A 22,098-nucleotide genomic window follows, 5' to 3' on the forward strand; every position below is an offset into this window, starting at 1 on the left:
GAAGGAAAAAAGGAAGAAGTAGGTAGGTAGGTAAAGGGAGAAAGAAAGACTGTATGATGTTCTAGATTTCTTACATACAGAGGTTCAACTAGAAGTCACATAGCCAATGACAACTATGAAGAAAAATGCAGCCCTGGTTGGCATGGCTCAGTTGGTTGAGCATCATCCCACAGAGTGAAAGGTTGCCAATTTGATTCCTGGTTAAGGCACATGCCTGGTTGTGGGCTGGGTCCTGGGTTGGGTACATGTGGTAGGCAACTAATTTATGTTTCTCTCACACATCAACATTTCTCTCCCTCCAATTCCCCTCTCTAAAAATATAAATAAATAAAATCTTTTTAAAAATGCAAAAAGTTTCTATAAATAATACAAATAATAAACTACTGCCTAAAAATGAATAGTATGATTTTTACTGAAGTGTATACAAGCAAAAGATGGGAATTAGACTAGTTTGGGGGTTTTTTCTTTCTATGCTCTCAAGTTTCTGATTCTAGGAAGTTTTTCATAAGCCTGCCTCTCATTTTATACACTCTCATTCTTGAACTAGTAAATTTAATATTGTGTCTTCTGTGATGGCCATTTTTTTCTTGGAGTTTAAAAAATGCTTGTGGAACAAATGAAAATTATATGTGAAATTAAATTGATTATTATAAAAACTTGTGAACATGTTAGTTCTTATTGTTTCTCTAGCCCATGTCCCCCCACAGAAACAAATATTTGGCAACCATTCAAGGACAACAATGCCTGTTGGAGCTTTGAAATCCAGGTGGGAGATTGTAAACCCCATGTAGAGCCCATGGTGGAGAATGACTGCTTTGAAAAGGGAGCCAATAGCAAATTAGTTGACAGTGGTCCTGCCTACACACTGGACACAGCCCTGTCCCCTGTGAACTCAGCTCCAGTCCCACTTGTATGTGGCCCTGTCAATAGCTGCTGCTACCAAGGATCCCAGGAGGTGTTATGCCCATCTGTGCCCCCTATAACAGGCAACAACCTGAAACCTGACAGTGATCCCTAAAACAGTCTTATGACCTGATTCCAGTCTCACTCTACCACACACCAGAGGCAGTTCTGCCCAAATAGAGACCATCCCAAAGACTCAATGGGAGCATGCTAAGAGACCTATCTGCACCCATCTGCAGCCCTGGTAACAAGTCTGCCAGCTGTGGAATGACTGCAAACCAGATGATAGTCTTAATACCTTGTTCCAGCTCTACCCAATCTTGATCTCAGAGGTAGTCCCATCAGTTCAGGAACCCAGCAGGAAAAGGACTTTACCTGTCAATACCAGGCTAAGAACCAGAAGTGGGATGTCTGTTCCTTCAAATACACATACCAACCCAAAGCTACATGGATCACAAAGAATCAGACACACATGACACCAGCAAAGGAAACTAATAAAGCTCCAATAACTGATCTTAAAGAAGGGGACATCCATCAACTATTTGACAAGGAATCCAAAATAATCATCTTAAAGCTCAGTACACTACAAGAAGAAAAAAAAACAGTCAACTAAACACAATCAGTGAAACAATATATAGGTATGAAATGAGAAGTCTGACAAAGGAATAGATATAAAAATAAGCCAAACAGAAATCCTGAAGCTTAACAATATCCTGACTAAACAGAAAAATTCAATAAAGATAAAGAATGTGGTCTATATGTGCAATGGAATATTATTCAGCCTTTAAGAAAAAGAAAATCCTGCTATTGCAACAACATGAATGAACTTGAGGACATTATACTAAGTGAAATGTCAGTCAAATAAAGACAAATTGCATAATCACTCATACAGAGAACAAACTATTGTTGCCAGAGGGGAGAGGGGTTAGAGGGTTGGGTGAAAAGAGTGAATGGATAATGAAGTACAAATTTTCAGTTAAAAATAGTAATAGAGATGTAAAGTACAGCATAGGGAATATAGTCAATAATATTATAATAACTATATATGGTGTCAGGTAGATACTAGACTAACCGGGGAGTTACTTTATAAATTAGATAATGTCTAACCACCATGCTGTATACCTGAAACTAATATAGGGGTTGAGAAAAGTGGGTTTACAGTTCAGTATATGGAAAATAATACAATAATTAATAAGTAATAATACAAGAATAAACTCTGTATTTCAATTACTCACAACTGTAAAACTACTTTTGCCCTCTGTTGTCAATTGTAATTTACATTTTTTAGTTAAAATATATATACTGCATAATCTTGGTTTTATTTGGATTCTTTAAAAAAAAAACTCAACTTACAGTAACAGAAAGTAGAATGACAGTTATCAGAGGCTGTGGCATGAAGAGAAAGGGGAGGTGGTGTCAAGGGCCAGGGGAGAGGGATCATGGGGAGTTTACTGGGTGGGTACAGAGTTTCAGTTTCTGCAAAATAAAAGAAGTTCTGGAGATGGATGGTGGCCATGGTTGTACAAAAATAAGTACACTTATTACTACTGAACTATACACTTAAAAATGGTTAAGATAGTAAATTATATGTTAAATGTACTCTACCAAATAAAAAATTGAGAAAAATGGTAAAGACAGAAACACTAAGCCAACGGGGGAAATGTGCATGTCATAATTGCAGTCCACACAGATATGAGGATACATGAGACACAGACATCAGATCCAGCTGACTTGTACAGAATACCACCATGGAGGCCATGGTAACTGAGTCCAAGTTGAAGGAAAGTGGAAAGGAGCAGCAGTTATTTCATACATAGGATCTTTGATCAACAAAGACAGGGTAGTATTTTAAAGAGGAATGAAATAGAATTAAAATTTAAAAGGTTGATTGGGTATTAACTAGGAGACTTTGATAAGAATGGTGTTTATATTTCATTACATAAAACCTATTGTGTACAATGGAGAAATGAAGGTCATAGGAAAGAATTTTAAGAGATTAGATCATATGAGTCTTGATTTGTGAAGGTAAATGTTGGCACAGTGGGGAGGAGGTATACCATGAGGGAGTGACCAGAAACCAGGGAATAGATTTCTCATTAATTGAAGAGAGAAATAATTAAAATGAGAACATATCAGATGTAACCAGACTCTCTTTTGGACCATAGATCACATTATCTTCTCTCTCATGACAACTTGAAATTGTCTGAACTTATAAGTAAAAAATAACTGGAAAAGAAAAGGGGATTAAGAGGTAGAACTTTCAGTTAAAAAACAAGTCACAGCATAAGGAATATAGTCAATAATGTTGCAGTAACTATGCACAGTGACAGATGGTTACTAGACTTATTGTGGTGATCACTTCATGAGGTATATATATAAATGTTGAATCACTATGTTATATATCTGAAACTAACATAATATTGTATGTCAACTATATTTAAAAATAAAAATTAAAAAAAAACCTGATTGTCTCATGCATTCAATTGTCCCTTGGTCTTTTTCTATTTGTATTTAGGAAAACCACAATTTATGGCATATCCTGTTACTAGCAGGTCTACTCCATCATTATCCAGGAAGAGAGACTCTAGGAAAGCTCTAGGCTTTGAGCTCTACCTGAATTTTGTTTTCTCATGAGGATGTGGAGTTTTCATTACTGTCTGCCAAAGGAGCTAAAGCACAGGAAAGCTCTTCTCCAAAGAATTTATCTGTTTATTATTAGTTATAGATTGGAGAGGAGAATTGTGCTGAGTTGGAAGAAAATTGATGCTATTATCTACAGGTACAAACTCTGTAAAAAAAAGTATTGTCACAGGGTCTAATTGTGTCTATTTCAGGGGTCTTCTTCAACTTTTGAAACTATAGTTGTTACAATGATAAACTGCATCAGGATTCACTTCTTTATATTAAACAAAGCAGAAGAGTTGCTAAGGAGTTTCCTAAAAAGTCACACTTTGAAGACTTAGTGGTATAAACTTAATAGTTTTATGACTTCTAAAGGAGAGATAATTTATACCATCCCCCATACAGGTTCCTTTCCCTTTGGGAAATTTCTCTTCCTAACAGCTCATGAGATGTCCCCTCCCCTGAGCTACAAAGTTACATCTAGTATGCTGACATTTTTCTGCAGATGCAATAGAGAGGAACAATGAGTTAGATGAACTTAATGACCAATGAGCCCATGCATATGCCCAGAGGACTCTGAAGGTTAAGCTCAGGGATTCTGGGATATGCTTAGACTTAGGGATACCATCATTTCACTATAAAGGTTTCCTCCATGTAGCAGGACAAATTTGGGACCCAGAGGCTTGAATGGGCTTGGGTCACCATGTTGAGCACCTGAACTTATGCTGTGATATTGCTGTAAGTGAGCACTGGGAGAGGAAATATTGGAAAGGTAAAGATGCATGGGCAGAGGAGATGAGACACTGCAGAGAAGAGGATAAGTAAATGAGGATAGAGGGGAGAGTGGCTCCCCTTTGCTGAGAAGTGATCCACAGCACTACTCTCCATTCTCTTCACAAATACGCAGAGCACATGGGATTGGAACAGACATCAGCAGGTGAGCACAGTGATGTACCACAAGTAATTCCCTCTCTCTCTCTCTCTCTCTCTCTCTCTCTCTCTCTCTCTCTCTCTCTCTCTCTCTCTCTCTCTCTCTCTCTCTCTCTCTCTCTCATACACATACATACACACTAACACACAGCTCACTTAGCATATTCTTCGTGGCTTTCCCACAAATTGTAGGAGCATAGCCACCTCTGCTGTCACTAAAGAATAGAGATTGTTCTGGCTAGCAAATAGTTGGCAGTGAACCAGACCCAGTAACTAGGCTTGCTGGGGTTCATCTGAGAAAGTAGACTAGTGCAGGTCACTGTCATATGTTTGAGATTGGGAGTGGAGGTGTGACTTATCCAAAAAAAATGACGTACATATACTACATTTAGTCTGCATTACTATTTTATTTTTTTCCCACATAATGCTGGTAAATCTAGAGATTGTCAGTTCTAAGTTGGCCCACTGTGTATCTACTACTTTATGGAAACATACTCAAGAATTTTTGTTGGAATCCCAATACACCAGCTAGATCAGACTTATCCAGTGGCCCAGTCATGACAGTGCCTGAAAGAAGGTACCCATTCCTATCAATGGCCCAATCCTATCAAGCTTGAGAAGTCTATAAGAATGAGAGAAGAACATAATATACTTTTGAACTGAGCTGCACTGATTTATTTATGCATCCAGAAAACCCTAGAAGTAAGTCCAAATGTGAAGCCCTGGCTACTCATTTACTTGGGAATATTCTGTTGTCACCCACCGCTCCATACCTTCTTCATCTCACCTTGTAGCCCCCATGAGTTATTTATAAATAATGGATTCTTTACAAAGTTATTAGTAAGTTATTTGTGAGATTTTTAATTATTTTGGGATAACAGAAAAATAAAATTTGGGGAAGGACTAATAATGCAAATAACTATTATTTATTGAGTACATATGATGAGCTAGTCCTTTACACGCATTGGTTTTATATGTCATTAAAATGGGTCATTTAGGTAAAATTTATTAGCCCAATTTTATAGAAAAAAAAGTGACTGAGAAAAGTAAGGAATTTGTCCAAAGGTCTTCAGCTGGTAGATGGTATAGCAAGATTTTTAGACTTTTTCAAATGGTTTCAAAGTCCATATAAATACTCAGACTATTAGAGTCAGTGGGGACAAGAGCTAGTAGGTAAATGAAAAATCACAACTAATGAATTGAACGTTGGTGGGTACTAAAGGGGAAAGACACCTATTATCAACTGAGCTTTTGAAATGAACCCTGGGGCTGAGCTCTTTGTCAATGTGCATATCTAGAGAAAGGTAAACTATTCCATGCCCTCCAGGAAGGATCCTCCAACTTATTCGCCCCACATTCTCTGTCATTGTCTGTGGCACTGAGGTGCCCACAGCAAGAAATTAAGCATTCTAACCAAAACTGTGGAAGGGTGGGTGTCCTGTTGGATTTGAACTCTACTGTCAGAAAAGAGTGCCCTCAGCCACCACACTGGAAACATTCTCCTCAGCTAATGAAGTGTCATGTATTGATAAAACAGCCACATTAAGGATGAGGCTGACTTTGTACTGTATACCTCATGATATGTCACTCTATTTTCTTAGACTCTTTCAAGTAAATTTCTACACTCTGTATTCTCATCCTTGGCATCCTCCCTTCAACACTAGCAAACACAGTCTTCTTCCTACATGTTGACAATTTTCTCTTCAGCTTCTTTGGGAGCAAGAGATGCTCCTTTGCTTCTTGTGTAGAACAAGGGATTATTAACTCCCTTGCCTGGGTCTTTTTATTATGTAATAACTACCTGGCAAAATTACATGCAACCACATACATAATAAAATCTTTCTCCCTCTCTTCCTCCCTCTTTACCTCACTTCTTCTTTTTCTACACACACATACACACACACACTTATAGAGACATACATGCATAAACACACACTTATACAAATCCTGATTCTGTTCAACAATTAAATTCTAAAAAAATTGGGGATCATATATTTATATGTCACTGTTGAGGGTATTGAAATGAATATCCCCTGATTTCTTCCTCTCAATAGCAACATTTCTATTAGTAGACAATAGGCAAATGAATAAATAAAGTCATGTCATGTTAGATGTTGCAGAGTAGTACAACGCCCCAGGAACACAAAAAATTAAAATAATTTTCTTTATTATTTCAGTGATTAGGGAAAATTCATTAAAAAATTTTAATTTCAGTGTCACCTAAATTTGCTAAATATCTACTTGTACCTGAAGACAGGGGCAATTTCAGAACATAGGTGTGCTTTTTGTATGTTAACTATTGGTATTATAGGTTGTAATAAAGATGAACATGATTAAGCAGATAGATAAGCCAAGGGCAATTTACTGGAAGAACATCAGAAAGTCACAGAATAAACAGAAGTCTTAAGATATGCGACTAAAAGCCAACCCATTTTATAAGATTAGAAGCATCAAAAATGGCATCCTCCCTTATATCATGTGTCTGTATCAGATCTTTGAGTAAGATCCCTACATTTATATTATATCAAAACACAGAATGGAATAAGTCAAATACTTTTATCAGACCAGGGGTGTCAAACTCATTTTCACTGGGGGGCCACATCAGCCTTGAGGTTGCCTTCAAAGGACCAAATGTAACTTTAAGACTATATAAATGTAACTACCCCTGAATAGTTAAGTGAGAGCTCAGCACTGCCACCAGGTAGAAACAAGGTACCAGGCCAGATAAAACAAGGTGAAGGGCTGGATTCAGCCCTCGGGCCTTGTGTTTGCCACCTGTGATATAGACTCAGGATTCCTTTAATACCAGAGTACACTTTGAGAACAACTGTGTATAGTACATCCCCAAAATTAATGAAGTGGATGCTTGGAAAAGGAATGAAAGGAAGTGCTGGAACATGTAAATATATCCTACTTTTTAAAATATTCTCAGTTCCTTCAAATATCTCATATCACAAAAAGTAAAGTCATGAGCAATATTGCCTATGATGAGGCTCACAACAATAATATATATTGAGAAAGTTGGTCAATTATCCTATAAAAGAAAAGAATATCTAATGTTTTTAAATTAATTGCTTCTTCCATCATCTCCAGAATACTGATCTGTGGTCTTTCTATCTTTCCAGAACCTTGATAAGAAAATATCTGAAAGTAAGATCCTATTTCTTAACAGGAATTTAATAACACTTGCTAAGAGAATGCCTTCTATCAATGATACCCAGTTCCATCCCCTCTTCTTTCTCCTACTAGGAATACCAGGACTAGAAACTATACATATATGGATTGCTTTCCCATTCTGTATTGTGTACCTGGTTGCCCTTGTGGGAAACATCACCATTCTCTTTGTGATCAAGACTGAACACAGTCTTCATCAACCTATGTTCTATTTCTTGGTCATGTTGTCTGTGATTGACCTGGGTCTCTCCACATCCACAATCCCCAAAATGTTGGGCATCTTCTGGTTCAACCTCCAAGAAATCAGCTTTGGAAGCTGCCTAGCTCAGATGTTCTTTATCCACATGTTTACAGGCATGGAGACTGTTCTGTTGGTGGCCATGGCTTATGACCGTTTTGTTGCCATCTGCAACCCTCTCCAGTACACAGTGATCCTCACCAATAAAACCATCAGCGTCCTACTCTCTGTTGTTGTTGGGAGAAATTTACTTCTTGTGACTCCATTTGTGTTTCTCATTCTGAGGTTGCCCTTCTGTGGACATTACATCATCCCTCACACATACTGTGAGCACATGGGTCTTGCCAAGTTGGCCTGTGCCCCCATCAAGGTCAACATTATCTATGGGCTTATGGTTATTTCTAATATTATTGTAGATGTGATCCTGATTGCATCTTCTTATGTGCTTATCCTTCAAGCTGTTTTCCGCCTTCCCTCTCAGGAAGCCCGGCTAAAGGCTCTCAATACCTGTGGTTCACATGCCTGTGTCATGCTGTGCTTTTACACACCAGCATTTTTTTTTTTTATGACACACCGCTTTGGTCAGAACATTCCCCATTATGTCCACATTCTTTTGGCTAATGTGTATGTGGTTGTTCCACCTGCCCTTAACCCTGTCATCTATGGAGTCAGGACAAAGCAGATCCGAGAGCGGGTTATAAAAATATTTGTGAAGAAATAATAATTCAGTGTTAAGACTGAGAAAATTTATTCACAAACTACTCATATTTAATGGGAGCTCTCTTAAATTTTCTATTATATTGGATAGTACTGGCCAGATTTTGCATTTATATTGAAAGTGGTTAGTGTTGACCGATAAAGCAAAGTTATCTTTGCTGCCCAGCCTGCTCACCCACCCCCATGAAACTGGACAAATGGAAAAGACTAATAGAAAAGAAAGATATTCTACAGGCAGCAGTGTTTGGGGAATAGAATAACTGGTGGGAAAGGGTATAAACTCCCCCCATTTCTCCATATGTCTTCTCTTTAGGCCAGTTTTGACCCTGATGGAACACTGACCTAATAAATAAATGGAATTTGGAAATGCTAGAGGCAAGATGATCTATATTGTTCTGAAAATTGGCAGCACTGAGAGTAGTAACAGTGCAAGTACCTTCTATTGTACCAGAAGAATTGAAATGTCCAGAAATGGCCTATTTTGACAATAAAAAAACATAAATAGATACTTCATGAAACTAAACAGAAAAGAAGAAAATGCTAAACACTAGAAAGAATCTTTATGTGTAGTGATTAAATAACAGTCAAATATATAGTTAATTGTTTTCTACCCATTATCCTAAGTCTTCCTTAATAAATTATTATACATCACATAGGTCCATAAATTTTGTAATACATTTTTTAGTCAAATAGTCAATGATCCCACAAAAATACTTGTCCCAGGCACAATACACAGTGGTAGGGCTGGTTCTGCAAATGTTTTTACGTTTGGTTTCTGAATGCCCAATTTCTAACTTCCTATTTTTGTCTTGTGGCATGAGTCAAAGTAATGCTTTCCTGAATCTGAAGCATGGCCACAAAGTTCTAGAAATAATCTGTATGCAATTTGAGTACTGATTTATGTATAAAGCTGTGTGTATGTGTAACACAAACATGCTAAATATTATGGTAAATAGGGCATGAATTTACTGTGTATGAGAATATTAAATGCATTTACATACATGCTTAATAGCAAATATATATAGGAAGAAAATACATATATGCAAAAGATAAAAATAATTGAGGAAATGGTGACAAGATAAAAAAACAATGACTCCAGAGTTAATTATATTTTATTAGATTATGTGTTCCAAAACAATGTCGTTCTCCATAAACTTCTCCCACTCTCCCAGATACTTCTCGTTGGTATCCCTTTGTGAGTCACAGGGTACTTTACAAAACGTGAAAACCAGGCTAGCTCATTGGATACTAGTGCTGTTTACCTCTAATTTTATGTTACCCACTCACACATACTTAGTATAACTTAAAGAAATAAATTTTCATGAAGTTTAATCCAGATATAATATTTTCTTGATTTTGTTCCAATGTTGACCCACTCAGTTGGTTAATTGATCCATAACTCATAGTATTTAGTTAGAACCTTAATATTATCCTGGTAAAACTTATAAAAATTCCAGATGCTTAGTCCTTGCATTTTCCAGGTGCCAAGTTTAAAGTTAAAAAATTTTCAACACTTTTCCAAAGTGGTTTCATTATTTTATAGCCTATGACCAAAATATGAAGGTTCTAATTTTTCCATTCTCAATTTCAGCTACTCTTGTGCATAAGAATCAGTATCTCATTATAGTTTTAATTTTCATTTTTCTACTGACTAATACTATTGATTTGGGTTTCAGTACTTATTAGCCCTTTTTAAATCTTTTGCAAAGTGCATATGTCTTTCCTAATACTACAAAATTAGCCATTTTGAGATATATTTGAATGTAGCTCAAAAGCCATTGAAAAATGGAAGTTCAAGGATAAAACTGCCTATAGCAAAAGTAAGCACTAACACCAATAAAATTATATATAAATTGTATATATTAACGTGCATATATATATATATACACACACATATGTGTACACATGATGTATCATTTATGGTATATTATATAAATTATAATTAAGTTTAAATAGAAGAATCTTCAGGAAAAAGTAAAGCTTCTTTTTTTTGAACTGCTGAATTATTTATTAATCAATATTATTAAACAGATGTTAATATTAATGATAGTAATTTTTTATTATTGTTCAATATAGTTGTCCCCATTTTCCCCCCACAACACCCCCCAACCCACTCATCCTTGTCTCCCACCCTCATACCTACACCCTTTGACTTTGTCAAAGAACATGTATAAATTGGGACACATGGACAAAAGTAAATCTTCTTATTAGTTATATTAGTCAAAGTTTTGGAAAAATAGTGACAAAGAAGGTAAATCCCTTAAGTTATGAAAAATTATAGGCACAGTGTAGAGAAGCCACAGTGAGAGATATTTACAACTCCTTGGCCTAAAGAGAAGGGACTCGATACTTAGCATTGTGAAGACTCTTACATGCAGGAGTTGGGACTTATTTTGAAAGACTGACCCAGCCAATGGTGCCCAGAAGGCCATCTGTAAGCACAGGGCAAGTGGAAACAAGAATAAATATCCTGACTTTTTTTCGTTCCTACCCCTTTCCTACCCTCCTACCCTACCCTTGGCTCCAGAAAATGGTAGTTTCCATTTTCTGGAGCCAAGTGAATGACAAAGGGCAAGGGAGACTACCCATGCACACTGTGAGCCCTCCAGGACACAGAGTGTGGAGTGGTCCTGGAAGGGCAAACAGGAGGTAGCCAGCACATTGTCCCATGTAAATGAAGAACTGGAGGAAAATTCTAAACATATACTTGAAGGCCAGGACTTTTATGTGTTCTCTTTCAATTACTATTCTCTATTATTTCTTCAGGATTATATCTGTAGTATTAGGTACTGCCTCTCCTTTTGTTCTCAGAGTTCCCTTAGAAGAAATTTGGATTTCTTTTCATCCTTTTAGACAGCTCAAGAATTACCCAAAATAATACTGATACTTAAAAAAAGTCATGTGGAGAAATACACCTTGAAATCAATTCTAGTATATTTTCCTTGAAGAGAAAAAAATTTTCAATGAGAATGAAAATAATCATGTGATTGCTGCCCATGTTCTATGTTTGTACTCCTATATACTCTTACATAATTTTTTAGCATTTTCTCTCTAAGGCCACAAGTGGCGTGAAGGAAAAATCTGATATGCCAGGAGTATTCTCTCATATGTTTTATAAGGATTAAGGTTACTAAGGAAAACACTGAGCTTTCTAAAGCTTTAACTAAAGGATAATAGGGGAAGGGCTGTCAAGGAACATGTATAAAGGACACACCGACAAAGCTGAAGGGGGTAGGTTTGAGGGTGGGAGGTGTGGTGGGGTGAAAATGGAGACAACTGTACTTGAACAACAATAAAAAGAATAAAAAATAAAGTTTTAACTAATATCAAATTCTAAAACATTAATATAAAAATGTATATCCAGATATATCAAATTTTGTATAAAATATTACAAATAAGAAGAGGAACTTTTTATTTTTATACTCATTTGTCATAAAACAAATTAAAGCTCCCTGAAGTGAAAATGATTATTAACTTTGGAGCTATACAAATAAAATATGTGTGTAAAATAGCTTGAAAACTTACAGTTAGCTAACCTGGTAGCGCATGAGAGCTTTCATTATCTGTTCAAGAAATGTAGTAGATTTGACCATTACTACATAAAATGCTAAAATGACAAGCAAATTTTTATTATTTTGACTTACACATATTGAACACTTAATTAGTGTGTTGTCTAACTTATGGCAGAAACTTAGTAAATGTATATTGAATTAAGGAATGTTTGCTTGTGATATTAGCATTACTGACATCTAGTGGTAAAGTTAAATACATTTCTTGAACAATTGAACAACAGTAAAAATCAAAAGTATTTAAAATAAATGAAATAAAAATGAGTAATCTAGTAAACTAAAAAGTAACTGTTTTTCTATTTAAATTCAACATTAAAAGAAGAACATCTATTAATATTTCAAATAAGTGATAAAGGTAATACCCATTTTAATAATAGCTTGAATCTATTTTCAATTGTTGCTAATTTAGTTAAATGCATTGTGTCACTTAATCTGAAGAAAAAAAAACATGTGAAATGTGAATTGTCATTTTCATTACCCTTGTGAATTTATAGGGGTAACATGAGCCTTAGAAAAGTTAAGAAATATGTTTAACATCTCTCAGCTTTTGAATCACAGGAAAGGAATTTAAATTTAAGTTATCTGACCCCAAAATATTGACTTCAGGGATAATGTTATACAATAATTATAATAATAATCAGTGTTTATTTATTAATAAATTAATAATAAACAGTTGCTGAGCACTTTCCAGGCATTACCCCCTAGTATCATTAAAACAATCCTGTAAGTCAGTATAATTTTTCCTCATTTTGCCTGTGAGAAAACCAAGGCTCAGAATAACAAATTAAATCAGCCAAGGTCACAGAACAAATAGGTGGACAAAATGGTTATGTTCTAAGTATGTATGATTAGCTGCTTTCCTTTGTGTAAATATATATTTATTTTTATGTTTCTATTAATATTATATATAGTATTCAAAGCACTATATTCTTATCCAAAAAAATCATCTAATGTAATTCTTAGAACAGATATAAGTCAGGGTTTGGAAACTTATGTTAGAATTCTGGCTCTGCTATTCACTGAATGTACATATATTTCTGAGCTGACTCTGAGGAAATACTGGTGTTTTGGTTTTTTTTGCCTATAGTGCTCTTTCCCTATATTCACTGTTTGCCTTTTCGAAGTTACTGCTCTCCTGTTACCATAGAGAGGTTTAAAGCATTGGCCATTGTGCCTCTGACTGACTAGACTCCTGGGACCTATATGGAGAGGATACTTGTTGGAGGATGCAAATTCTAAATTGTCTATAACCAGAAGGCATCTCTAATCAGAAATCATAGAGCTTGATCATCAGGGATATGGAAATTTTCTGTCCCATTCCTCCAGGCTCAGGAACAAAACCCACTCACTGTGGGTGGAGGCTCTTCCCAAGGGACTAGAGTGAGTTTGTATAGCTCCTTGGCCCTGACTATTGAGAACTCAGTCACATGCAGGTTGCAGTCTGTGGTATCCAATTCTTCACAAACGATTTCTCAGATGCCTGGCAGAGGTAAGTGAGTCAGCTCCTGGTTATACTGGAAGAGAGTGCATAGTGACCGCAGCTAAAGTGATTCATGGGGGAGATGCAGCTCCTGTGACTCAGCCAGAGTCTTTAGATGGGGCCCTCTCCAAGTAATGCAGCAAAATAGAGAGATTGGAGTTGTACTGACAATAACTGGCTTCATAGCCATACATCAATTACAATAACACAGAAGCACACAACACAATGCTCACTAAATGAATATATAAACAAACCCAGGAACCTATATGTAAATACAACATACGAATAAAGAATGTTGTTTGCAAATACCAGGGAAAATACTGATGGTAACTTTTCTTCACTGGTACAAAGAGGGTCTTTTCTTCCCTACTTCCTTCTTTTTTGACAATTCAGAGGGGAACTTCTTACATGGGGTACAGTCATCCTAGTGAGAGAAAGTTATAGTATATTTTGAAATGGGACACAGAGGGTTTGAGAGATAGGAAGCCTGGGAACCTGGGTAAGAGCTTATCCAATTCTGCTGCACAAGATAAAAGCCAGTCCCAGGGAGAAGTTCAGTTTACCTCAGGGGATTGAGTGTCTGAAAGGGAAGAGAAAAGATCAGAAAGAGAGAGGAAGAGAGAATCTCAGAGAGTTATGCTGAAGATAAACTTAGAAAATGCACATGGAAGTGTGGTTAAACAGACAAAAGGTGAGGATGACTGTATCAGCGGTGGTCACAGTGAAGACAGGGGCTGCTGCAGAGGCCGTGATCTAGACAATGTCTTTTGCTAATGACAATAAGAGTATTTATTAGGATCATTCTGAATTTGTAATATGTTCAGAATACTGAAGCACCTTTTTAAAAGCTTCCTTATGAAGACTGTTAAAAATAGAAGATTATGACAGTGGAAGCCTTGTGTGAGGCCAAGAAGCAAAATATTGGCATGACTGGCTAAACTTTAAGCTTCACAAATTTGACTCAATCTGTGCTGCTTGCCCACATTTGTAGCAGTACCTGGCAGATATAAATATTTGTTAAGTAAATTAAAGATTAATAACTGGAAACTTCTATAAATAACAGATGAGGGCAGAGAGTGGTGGCGGTGGTAAAGTTTGCAGGTGATCCTGAATAGAGAAGGAGGAAAACTTAAGCCGTCCGGAGCAGTTATTAGAATATGTAAAAATCTATATGATTTTAGGTCCTTGATAGATGGACTTAATTGTTTTTTGCAGGAACAAAATAACAAATCCCACCAGGTAAATAACCTCTACCTCCCTGCCCATCCTAAATGCCACCCTGAGGAGTGAACAGAGGACTTTTCAAATTATGCATAAGTCCCCCATTCTTCAACCCTAAGTCTGCACAGAGTCCCTTACCCCCTTTTCTAAGGGTGTGAATCACTGCTTCTCAATCATGTTTTATTAATAATATTACACAAGGTGGGGCACAAGTAGGTTTATAGGTGTTCATATGGAAAATAATACAATGATTAATAAATAATAATATAAGACTAAACTCTCTGTGTTTTGTGTACTCACAACTGTAAGCCTACTTTTGCCCCATCCTATATTGATCAGTCACATGATTTGAAAAGGAAAACCACTAAGGGCCATTGGTGAAGAGGAAAGAATTTTAGAAAAAGTTCAGATAAAAGGTTATATGCAACTTAATTAACTCAGTATTTGTGAAGGGGAAAACAATAGATTTGATGGCTCTTTCTGAAGACTAATACTATCAAACACTTAGAAAGCTGACCTGCTCTGATCAGTCGCTAACAACATGGTACAAGATAATGTTGTCTTCAATCTGGACCCCCGTGATAACCTAACTGATCCAACTACACATGCACTTGCTGCCTTCAATACATTTTTTGACAGTGCAGCCAGAGTGGCATTTTTGAAATGCAAATTCAATTGTGCTACTTACTACACTGCAGCATAAAATCCTACAGTTTCTTCCCCTTGTTTCTAGGATGAAGATAAAACCCCTTAAAATTAGCCACAAGGGCCTACATGATCCCATCACTATCTTTGCACCCCTGTTCATGTTAACTAGAAATATTTTGTCTGCTCAATTCCCTCTTCCACCTCTTAGTGGATTCTCATCCTTCAGACATCAACTTAGTTAACTCTTCCTTAAGAAAGCATCCTCGAGGAACATGTCAGACTTTGTAGTTCTAGCAGAGACCACTGTTGAAATTATATCGTAGTCTCTTGATGTGTCTAAATGTCTTAATTCCATTGCTTAGTTAGGATTCAAATACCAGCTATCCAATCTTTTACCTTTGCTGGGTTATCTCCCACATAGAATTGGTTTTTGTTTTAAATTTTTTCAGGTCTACTTTGCAAAAATGTATCATTACCTTGAACCATCAGACCAACTGATGAGACTAGTTGAGTCATCATCTTCACCTCAATTCCACTTCAGTCATATTTTATACATGCTAACACATACATACATACATACATACACACAACCTTGTTTGTGCTTAACATCCTGATTAACAGATGTAATGAACAACAGATATTTGCTAATTTAATGTAATAAGCAGGTTCTTCCTTAGAGACTGAAGAGTGGAAAGACATGCAAAGTACAGAATTATTGTATTTGGAAATTTTCTGCATGGTTTTCTACATAGGTGAAACAAATATTTTGAAGTGAGAGTGTCTTTATTTTAATGAAACATAGGTAGAATGTGAACTTTAGGGTAAGGAAATGCAATACTCCTGAAATCTCTGTAGACTTTTTCTAACTCCTAGTGTTATGATTAACTTTCTCTGGGAGGCAGCCGGCACTGACATTATACTGACGTTTAGAGATGTTCTTTTGATGGAGAATATCCGGTGATGCCAGCCTGAAGAGCTGTACAAATGATGATGGCCATGGCCTTTCTTAAACTGGGCATGTTTGATGAATTGAAAGAAATTTTAGAGCTATGTATAAGTGGGACCCAGAGTAGAATTTGTGTATGTGTGTGAATGTATTGTTTTTCCAACTTTTGAGTTGATGTAAATTTGGAGGACAAACTTATTATTCTCCACATGTACAACAATGGCCAGTAAAATATCATGAAAAGAATATGAGTGTCTTTTTAACTGTGCCTCTTATTTCCTCTCTAGGTCTCCTCTGCTGTATTATGGAATTGAAGAATGACTTTTCTGTTTCTCCAGAAAGAAGGCGACATGCTATGAAGGAGGTTAGTTTCTCTCACTGGAAGCAAGAAAACTCCTGCAAGAAATGTGTCTATAACCAACTTTCACTGATATGCTGCATCCCAACAATACCCAGTTCCACCCTCCTTCCTTCCTTCCTTCTGATAGGCATTCCAGGGCTGGAAGATGTACATATCTGGATCGGCTTCCCCTTCTTTGCAGTGTATCTAATAGCCCTCCTGGGGAACATCACTATCCTCTTTGTGATCAAGACTGAACGCAGCCTCCACCAACCCATGTTTTACTTCCTGGCCATGTTGGCCTGCACCGACCTTGGCCTATCCACAGCTACCATCCCCAAGATGTTAGGCATTTTCTGGTTCAATCTCAGGGACATTGTATTTGGTGCTTGCATAACACAAATGTACACTATCCATATATGCACTGGCATGGAGTCTGTGGTGCTAACAGTCATGGCCATTGATCGCTATATTGCCATCTGCAACCCCCTGAGATACAGCATGATCCTTACCAATAAGGTAATAGCCATCCTAGGCATAGTCATCATAGTCAGGACTTTGGTGTTTGTGACTCCATTCATATTTCTCATCCTGAGGTTGCCTTTCTGTGGTGTGCGGATTATCCCCCACACTTATTGTGAACACATGGGCTTAGCAAAATTGGCTTGTGCCAGTATTAGGGTCAATGTTATATATGGCTTAATTGCTTTCTCAGTGGGATACATTGATCTTTCTGTGATTGGATTTTCTTATGTTCAAATCCTTCGAGCAGTCTTCCACCTCCCATCCTGGGATGCCCGGCTCAAGGCTCTGAGCACATGTAGCTCCCATGCTTGTGTCATGTTAGCTTTCTACCTACCAGCCCTCTTCTCCTTCATGACACACCGATTTGGTCACAACATCCCTCATTACATCCACATACTTCTGGCCAATCTGTATGTGATTGTTCCCCCTGCCCTTAACCCTATAATTTATGGGGTCAGAACAAAACAAATAAGAGAGTGTGTACTAAGGATTCTTAACCCCAAAAGTAATTGACATTTAATCCCAGAAGGATCTTCCACAAAAGTTCATTAAAATAATAATGAGATAAAACAGAAGAAAACACTAAAAATATTTTTATTAAACCTTGGCATTCCCATATAAGCCAATCACATGATACTCCCCCATTTCTAATAATTTGTATACCCCATTGCAAGTTGAGACATAGCTCAAAAATTCCAAAACAATCTCTCTACTTTGCCCCAAGAAAAGTACAAAAAATATCTCACATTTAAACTCCACCCATAATACAAAATTTCTAAAGGGAGAAAAAGTTTTCCAAAAAGTTGTGCCTTGAACAGCTGCTTCTCTTCATTCACATGTCAGAAGCTAAAGTTCATGCCTTAAAAATGATGTGGAACTTTGTGAAAACCAAGCAGGATACAGTGGTAAAAGAAATTAACCAGGAATCATAAGATCCAGGTCTAAATTCAAACTTTGGCCTTAACTAGAACATTTACCTGAGAATTTCACTTAGAATTCTTTGAGCTTCGGTATCCTTGCCAATAAAATGCTATAAATCAATATTAATTTGGCACTGTGAACTCAAAAAAAACTTTCAGGAAAATCTTTGCATTCTGTACAACATTAGAAGATTTGGAAATAAACAAATGTATCTTTAGTGTGGTGGTTACTTCTAGGGTATGTAGATTTAGTCTACCAAATCCAATTCTAGCGTACAGTCACTGGTACAAAGTGAGGTCTCTAGCTCCAGATTATGCCAGCTCTGGGGGCTCTTCAGAGACTCTCAGACCTTACCTTGGTCAGAGGGTCTTTCTGTCAGGAGACTATAAGGCATGAAGTGTTAAGAGAGCTCTACATAAGCTTCAGGATTCCATGAAACCCCATCTTTTTGTTACAGTGGGCTTTAGGGAGGACTATGAAAAGAGTCGCTGCTGACATTATATAAAGTCATTCTCATTAGAGTATGAAAGCTAGATAAGACTTGATTTGGGGAGCATGGTTCTAAGAACTGAAAAAATAAGAAATTGTCTTCTAATTAGAAATGGGACCCTGGTTGACACTCAGGGTAGGATGAGGAAGGAATATGCAGAGAATAGGGCTAAGGTGACAGTGATGTAAACTGAGAAGAAGTGAACAGAAGAAATGATGCTAAATATAAATTATAACATTGATGCCAACAAGATTTACAAAATCTAAGGAGATCAAAACTATAAAGATGATGAAAAAATCTTTGCAGATCATCTTCCAAGTAAGATGTTAAGCCATGATAGCTTTTTATGTTTCTTTTGCTATAGTAACTCTTTCATAATACTAAATAATTTACAAAGCTTTTAAAATCATTTTAGAAAATTGACATTATTCTGGAGGCAAAATCAGAAAATAGAAAAGAAAGAAGATACACAAGAAAAAAATCATAAGAAAGAAAAATACAGGTCAACCACACATACAAATGTACATACAAAATTATAAATAAATTTGACAGCTAGATTTGGTTATATATTTTTAAAATAATGTATATTATTAGAAGAGTGCTTACTGAGTGCCAAATGCTATATTTCCATTACCTCATTTAATTTTCAAAATAATCCTATAAGAGAAAAAATTACTAAAAAAGTTTTAATATTAGAAAATACATAAATTAATTCCACTACATCAATAATTTAATGCATAAATATTATGTAGTAAGCTCCATAAATTTTCAGGCTAGTGAAAAAGTTCAAAAAACAAATTATTTATTAAAATGTGTGGAACAAAAATAAAAATTCTGTTTATAGACATGGAAGAACAATTCTTTTTGAAGTATGTAATTGCTGTTAAAATAATAAATAAGTTAAGCTTTTTCCAATCAGCTTTTGAAATTATTTACTAAAACATTTCTTATAATATCAACTTGATACAATAAAATTCAACTAGTAAATGAAGAAATGATGTATATAAAATAATTAAAATTCATCACTACTTGCAAATAATACAATTTCCTTCCTAAAATATTGACAGAGTAGTCTGAAAAAAATTGTTCAAAACAAAGTCTTTAGTGTGGTCAACTATAAAGTATATAAAAAACTAGATATATCTTATGCAAATGAAAACCAGTTAAGGACATCTTCCCCAAAGTACACAGAGTAACAACTGCAAGCAACTAAATCCACACATTGTTAACGTTCATCAAGGGAACACAATCAAAGGTTGACCAGCAACCTGGACCCAGGCAAGCAGAGGGTCCTCATTCCCTGCCCTATCCTTGACATGTACATTCCCCTCACCATTTACACACTGACAGCTGCTTCATGGACACAGCCTTAAGAGAATAGTGTTGTTGAGACCATCTGGACAGTATTTGGCACTAAACCAGCTAAGAACTTTATATAAACATTTTAAGATTCTGCCAGTTGGATGTGAAGATCTACTTGCTGCCCAAGGCAAGACTTGGACTTAAGTTCCCTTGTTTATTAAACCTGCCATGTACAAATCTGGAGTGGTCTGCCTCTTTCTTCATTCTCTTCTTGTCCTCCATATATGGGACTAGTTTCAGATATCACCTGGAGAACTTCTGAGGTTTCACACCAATACATGTGTGTGTTGTGCACATACAACACACACATGTATGCACACACACACAAACATATATACATATACATATAGATGTAGGGGTGTGTGTGTGTATATATTCTTATTGTCCCTAGGAAAATAGTGGGTGTCTGATTCTGAATTTCACGATACATCCTCCCAAAGAAGCCACAACATCAGGAGTCTAAATAAAATGACAGTGGAACTCTCTTTCAACATTAATAGACAGAGACTGGCACAATTTCAAATTATTTTAAGAAGATAAAAGAGTTACAATTATTACTAACTTTAGGTTCAGAGCGTAGGTAAAGGAGAGTTTTAAAAATTAAGTGGAAAAGAGGGGGGGCTGTGGAAGAAATATACATAGCACCAATAGAATCTCCAGAAATAAAAAAACCTGCACTAAACTCTAAACTATTAATCCAAGATCAAGGATGTCATTGAAACAACACTGGCTCCAAGAAAGTGGCTTGAAAGTGAGTAGGCCAGAGGTGACAGCCTCAGAAATGCATTGTTTCTGGGGAAGTACTAGAAAACTAAAGGAAAAAGTTGCCTCTATAGATGTCATAATAAAAAGAAAAAAGGAAATAAATGGGGAATCAAGATCTAGAGAAAGAATGAATATTACCTCCCTGTTCTCCCATCAATGTTATTATTCTTTAAATAAACTGATCTTCATGATAATGATAGGAGAAGGATGCTCTTGAACTAGGAGCTCTATCATAAAAAATGAGATGGAAAAATCAGTTCAAATCTGTAAAATATCACAATAAGAAATAAATAAAGTCACACCATAGGCAAAAAATAATTCAAGATGTATCAAATAACACTCTGGTGATTCCCACAGGGAAAGGAGGGTGGGGGGATGTGGAAGAGGGCAAAGAGGGGATAAATGATGGAGAAAAGAGACTTTGTTTTAGGTGGTGAGACCACAGTAAGTTTGCAGATGATATCTTATAGAGTTGTGCACTTGAAAACTGCATGGTTTTATTAACTAATGTTTCCCCTATAAATTCAATAAAAAGATGTATCAAAAAACCCAAATGTAAAAGAAAAATATGAAACTATTAAGAGAAAAGATAGGGGTAATTTTTTCTTTAATTTTTATTAAATTATTTTTTATTGTTATTCTATTACAGTAGTCCCAATTTTTCCCCCTTTGCCCTCCTCCACCCATCCCAATACTTCCTCCCACAGCCTATTCTCACACTGTTGTCCATGTTCATGGGTCATTCATACATATTCTTTGTCTAGTCCCTTCCCTTTCTTTCTACCATTATTCCCTTCTTCCCTCCCCTCTGGTCACTTTCAGACTCTTCAATGTTTCCATGCCTGTGTTTCTATTTTGTTCATTAGTTTATTTTATTCATTAGCTTCCTCTTACAGATGAGATCATATGGTATTTGTCTTTCACAGACTGGCGTATTTCACTTAGCATAATAGTGCCTTCTTTATGACCCTGTATTAGACAATGATTTCTTAGTTACAAAAAATGGATATAAAGAAAAGAATAGCATATTACAAAAGACTGGCAAAGTTGAGTTGAGAATTGGCCAAATGCAGATAAAGTTGAAGAGGTTAATCTATGATCTCACCTTTAACTGGAACCTAATCAACAAAAGAAAAAAATAAGCAAAATATAACCAGAGACATTGAAATTAAGAACAATCTGACAGTAACAAGAGGGGAAGTGGGAGGGAATAATGGGGGGGAAGGGTTTTCAGGAACAACTGTAAA

The 22,098-nt window shown here is 36.2% G+C and overlaps 2 protein-coding genes across 2 annotated transcripts; both read left to right on the top strand.

Annotated features, from left to right (window-relative positions):
- Positions 1 to 7,646: 7,646 nt before the first annotated feature.
- Positions 7,647 to 8,588, top strand: LOC123819282 (olfactory receptor 52E4). The gene has a single exon (XM_045839583.1). The coding sequence runs from the start codon at positions 7,653 to 7,655 to the stop codon at positions 8,586 to 8,588; it is 936 nt and encodes a 311-aa protein (XP_045695539.1). The 5' UTR covers positions 7,647 to 7,652.
- Positions 8,589 to 16,880: 8,292 nt separating this feature from the next.
- On the top strand, positions 16,881 to 17,826 carry LOC123819286 (olfactory receptor 52E5-like). Its single transcript, XM_045839589.1, is given in 2 exon segments — positions 16,881 to 16,913; positions 16,915 to 17,826. Coding segments are annotated over 2 exon segments (945 nt in total).
- The last annotated feature ends 4,272 nt before the right edge of the window (positions 17,827 to 22,098 follow it).

This window comes from Phyllostomus hastatus, unplaced genomic scaffold (assembly GCF_019186645.2).
Source record: "Phyllostomus hastatus isolate PE091 unplaced genomic scaffold, TTU_PhHast_1.1 phas_contig_304, whole genome shotgun sequence".
Lineage (NCBI taxonomy): Eukaryota > Metazoa > Chordata > Mammalia > Chiroptera > Phyllostomidae > Phyllostomus > Phyllostomus hastatus.

Bases quoted from the DNA above. Each gene is read 5' to 3' on its own strand.
- LOC123819282 (XM_045839583.1), top strand. From the start codon at position 7,653: ATGCCTTCTATCAATGATACCCAGTTCCATCCCCTCTTCTTTCTCCTA.